At 44.6% G+C, this 4893-nt stretch overlaps 1 protein-coding gene across 1 annotated transcript; it reads right to left on the bottom strand.

Moving 5' to 3' along the window:
- Positions 1–2990: 2990 nt before the first annotated feature.
- On the bottom strand, positions 2991–3929 carry LOC134585478 (odorant receptor 131-2-like). Its single transcript, XM_063440902.1, has one exon. The coding sequence runs from the start codon at positions 3927–3929 to the stop codon at positions 2991–2993; it is 939 nt and encodes a 312-aa protein (XP_063296972.1).
- Positions 3930–4893: the final 964 nt, after the last annotated feature.

The raw sequence follows: 4893 nt of genomic DNA, 5'->3' as shown, positions 1-4893 counted from the left end.
TTGCTTTTAGAAGATCAGCATCGTTCTGATTCTGTATCAGGCATTGTTCTGTTTGTTTTATTTTTATCAGAGTTTTCTGTGACCTTGCTGTTTTTATTGAGTAGATCTCTTTTCAACTCTTCTGAAAAGCATTGTATTTCATTTTTCATTTTTCTTTATAAATTGTGTATACAAGTTTAGAGATCTTTACAGTTGAATTCTGTTTGTTTTCTCCCTGTCTCTTTACTTTTTTCCTTATTTCCCTTCCGTTCCCCTCCTTCTTTCCTTTTCCCTCCCTTACTCTCCTTTTTGTTTTAGTTGTTTAAGAACTTTTAGCTCACTCATGTGTCCCCAGGACAAGGTAGGGGAATTTCCTCTCGGGCTCCGGTCAGATGCATCAACCATAAGTATCCACTCCACTTCCGTGCCAGTCAGTGTACTTTTCAGAGACAGCCCGGCGTTATGAGTAACAGTGACAGCCTGGCATGATCTGCAGTGCTCCGGCCACGCCACTCCTCTCAACACTTCCGGATCTCACAGCTCCCACTTTCATTGAGGACTCCTCAATGAAAAAGTCTGCTCAGTCTCATCGTCACACATTTATTCCATGCTCCACCATCGGCCGATACTTCATAGCCCTTAGCGTTCTCCCTTCATCTTCTCTCACCTAGCTCCTAAAACCTGCGAGCGTACCAGCATGCTACATCATTGCTCCACCCATCCCCTAACTTTGAGTGTGTTTCTCTTTCACCCCCAGCCAGTTCGTCTCCCTCAGCCTCTCTGTGTCTCTTTTTCCTCTTCTAGGGCTCCTCTGCATCTCTTTTACCCCAGCTCATTTGTTTACCAACCCCAGCCTTTCTGTGTGTCTCTTACACCTCCAGCCCCATCTATGTGTCTTTCTACCCCCTCATGTCCCTCTGTGTGTCTTTCTCCCCACTCAGGCCCCCATGTGTGCCACTCTCCCCTACATGTCTCTTAGTGTTAATCTCGCCTCCCCTCAATGTCCCTTACTGGAGCTCTCCCCTCCCTGTCCTTTAGTGTTCCTCTCTCCTCACCATCCTGTCCCTTTATGGTCCTCTCGCCTCTCTTGCCTGTCCCTTTGTGTTCCTCTCCCCTCCCTATCCTCTCTTGCCTCTCTTGCCTGTCCCTTTGTGTTCCTCTCCCCTCCCTGTCCCTTAGTGGTCCTCTCCCCTCCCTGTCCATTAGTGGTCTTCTCGCCTCTCCCCACTCAGGCCCTCATGTGTGCCACTCTCCCCTCCATGTCTCTTAGTGTTCATCTCTCCTCCCCTCAATGTCCCTTACCGGGGCTCTCCCCTTCCTGTCCCTTTGTGTTCCTCTCCCCTCCCCATCCTGTCCCTTAGTGGTCCTCCCCCCTCTCTTGCCTGTTCCTTAGTGTTCCTCTCCCCTCTCTTCCATGTCCCTTAGTGTTTCTCTCCCCTCCATGTCCCTTTGTGTTCCTCTCCCCTCCCTTCCCTGTCCCTTAGAGTTCATCTCCCCTCCCTCCCCTGTCTCTTAGTGTTTCCACCCATCTCCCTTAGTGTCCGTCCCCCCTCTTAGTGTTCCTCTCCCCTCTCTTTTACTGGTATCACTCCCCTCCCCCTTGTTCCCTTTCCCTCCCCAGTCCCTAAGTGTTTCTCTCCCCCCTCCCTTAGTGGTCCTCTCCCCTCTCTTCCTTGTGTCTTAGTGCCCCCCATCTCCCTTAGTGTTCCTTTTAGCGGTCCCCCTTTGGTGTTCCTTTTCCCTTCCCTTCCCTCCCCTGTCTCTTAGTTTCCCCCCCTCCACATCCTTTAATATTCCTCTTTTCCCAACCCCACCACCCCCCTTAGTGGTCCGCTTCTCTCCCTCCCTTGCATGCCTCCTACCTATCTTGTAGTGTGACCTGGTAGAGCAGATGGTACAGGAGCTTCTAGTTCCTGTACACGGCTGGACTGATTGGAAGTGGTCTCTCAGTGAGCACTTCCTGTCAGTCCGACCGGGTACAGAAAACAATAGCTCTTGTACCGTGGTCCGCTCTGCTCGGCCACACTACACTGAGTGACTGGCAGGAGGGAGCACTTCCCTCCTACTGGGTAACTCTAATCTAGCGCCCCCTGGGTGGCCGCCTGTACCCTCTTATGGGTGCGCCGGCCATGCATGTGTCCATGTTGGGGGTATGCATGGGAGAGGGCGCGTGTGAATGGGGGGGCACAGTTACTGGTGAAGCCACCTCCCTGAAATGAGATTTTGCATGTTGGAATGTCTGCAATTCCAACACAGTCTTTTGCTTCCTACTTTAACTTAGACACAGCCACGTCAATTTGATTTATTTTGTATTTGGGCAGTCGTTTTTCCCTTTAAGTGACATGAGTCACCACCTTCACACTTTTTATGTAGTTCATTAGTTGATGTCCTGCTGGGTGTTCTGTGCATGCATCAATTAGCAAAACTCATGCAAGGGTGTGGGTCTATATATTCCTGCATTTCAATTGTCCATTTCGTGGTTCAGGTAACACTTGGGCATGTTTTACCAGTTCACTGTCCTTTCCTGACCTGACCAGATTATTGACCTTGAACTGTTCCTATCCTGTTTCAAGTGCCTGACCTGGCTATTTCAGACCACAAGTTTTATTCCTTTCTCATTTGTACCAGTCATGGCTAGGTTAGGTGTCCTGAGGCTACATGCCCCAAAAGTGTGAATGGGGAGAAAATAATGACTCAGCTGAGGACTAGGGGAGGGGACATTGCCTACTCCTTTATTATGGGAGTGGTAGATAATTTGATATGTGACAAACAAACATTGAGATTACAATTATAGTTTATTATATATTACCAATTGCAATTTACAGGAAAATTTGGGTAAGAACAAAGACCATGCATCATAGGTCCCTTAATTAGACTTCAGCAGAGTTTTGTTCACCGTGTCTATCCATCCCCTGTTACTGGGGCTCCTTGGAACAAGCACATTTTTCTTGTAATGAATTAACCTGTTGAAGGTTCCCTCTGGGAATTTTAAGATATTTGAATATCTATATTTAGGAACCATGTACAGCAAGTTTATTTGACCTTAATTTACAGCATTGTTGGTTGAAGTTCTTTGAGAATATTTTTCCAATGCATTGTTTGAAGACCTCATCTCTCATGCCATAGATTAAAGGGCTCAGAAATCTTGGTAAACACATAAACATGGTAAAGTTTGCCATGACGAATAAAAATATATAATCTCGAAAGTATGGCTCTGTAAACGAAGAGGCTAAAGATATTATACTCAAGAGGAGCTGGAATGCATGAAGCATAACAGTCTTAGCAGCCTTAAAAGCAGAACCCCTGGAGCTTATCTGTCGAGCAACCAACATGACCTTTACATAGGTGAACAGAATTATCAAACCTACAAGTGTTAAGGAAATTATAATAGTATAGGTTTTTATAGATGCTTGAAAAGCATTTATCATCACAATATTCCGATTACAGACAACACGAAGAGAGAAGAAGTTCTTGTCAACTGACATACACAGGGAAACAAAATCCACAAAACTGGGCATTAGTCCAATTACCCACATAAGTGCGATAGCAGCATTTGACCTTTGTGGAGTGCAAAGTGTTACATGCCTCAGTGGGAAGCAGATAGCTATATAACGTTCAAGAGCCATGAATGCCAGGTTGTATGGAGTGATCTTAAATGATGAAGCTGCCAATGTGACCAGGATATAACAGATGGCCATAGGGATAGGAAGAACAAACATGGCAGCCAGTAAAAAAAAGAGTGCGACACTAAGATACAATGTATCATTAATGAGCATGTGGGCAAAGAGCACATAGCGAGCATGTTCTTTCACACGAGGGGAAGTAAAGTAGAAATGTAACATCACAGTGGCAAAGTAGAGGAAAAAGCAGAAACAAAGAACAGTTGGGACCATGAGGACCATCCATCCAGTTTCTGCAGCTTTACTGTAGTAAGTGGATGTTTGCATCATGTCGCTGGAGAGAGATGTTGAATTTTGCATTGTAAGAGAACTGCAACCTTTCTGTCTCTGGGTTTCAAAACTTCAAAATGAAAAGGAAAGAAGAACAGTCATGGTAAAATAATGAAAAAAAACTATTTACAAATTCTAAAGATATTAACTAGCACTAAAGCAGATAGCTAAATGACATTCAGTGCTAAGTGCTTGGCCAGCATTCAGGTCAAATGTAGCAAATTTCTTATCACAGTAACTAATGAAACATTTTCTTAGAGAAGAAACCTTACCAACTGCTGTATCCCTAGAGTCTGTCTGAAACTTGGTGAATAATCTTGTTAGAAGTGGCAAAACTACTAGGCCCCGGAGTTCCACCTATCAAAGGGGTCCCTTGCCCCCATTTCAAAACCATTATTATTTTGACTTTTGGCAAGAAATTAAATAACAAATCTAGCAAGCATGTAAGGAGGTGGGTGGAAGCAGTGGTACTGCTAATGCAGAGTGTTAGATGATTCTCTTGCTCTCCTGCCCAATCTCTTCATGAAGCCTTGGCATTGCAGCGTAAGCAGCACACTAGAACATTTTAAATAGAAACGCTCAATGGTCTTCTTCGGCTCCTGGCCGAGACTCTCTGAGAAGGCCTGGAAGAGAGCAGCATTGCAGATCAGAAAATGCAGAGCTGGTGAGTTTTTGCTTCCTTTTCCTCTGTGATACAACAAAAAAGGAAACAAACAAGGGCATCGTTATCAGATGCAAAGTGCAAAAAAGTGCCGCGATGCATCAATGCAAAATGTCTTAGTGTATTATCCTCAAGATGTAAAGAAACCTGCATATACATATAAGAAAAGTCCTGATCTGGTCATGAGCCTCTAATGTTTTATATGATAGGGCATTAGGATCCAATAATATTTTATATTAGGAGTCAATAATAATATTATGCTATATTACAGGCTCCTAACCAGGTGAGCAGTTTATATATATT

The sequence above is a fragment of the Pelobates fuscus genome, chromosome 1 (genome assembly GCF_036172605.1).
Source record: "Pelobates fuscus isolate aPelFus1 chromosome 1, aPelFus1.pri, whole genome shotgun sequence".
NCBI classification, from domain to species: domain Eukaryota; kingdom Metazoa; phylum Chordata; class Amphibia; order Anura; family Pelobatidae; genus Pelobates; species Pelobates fuscus.
Note: the sequence above shows the minus strand (reverse complement) of the source record. Positions and strands in the feature narration are given on the sequence as shown.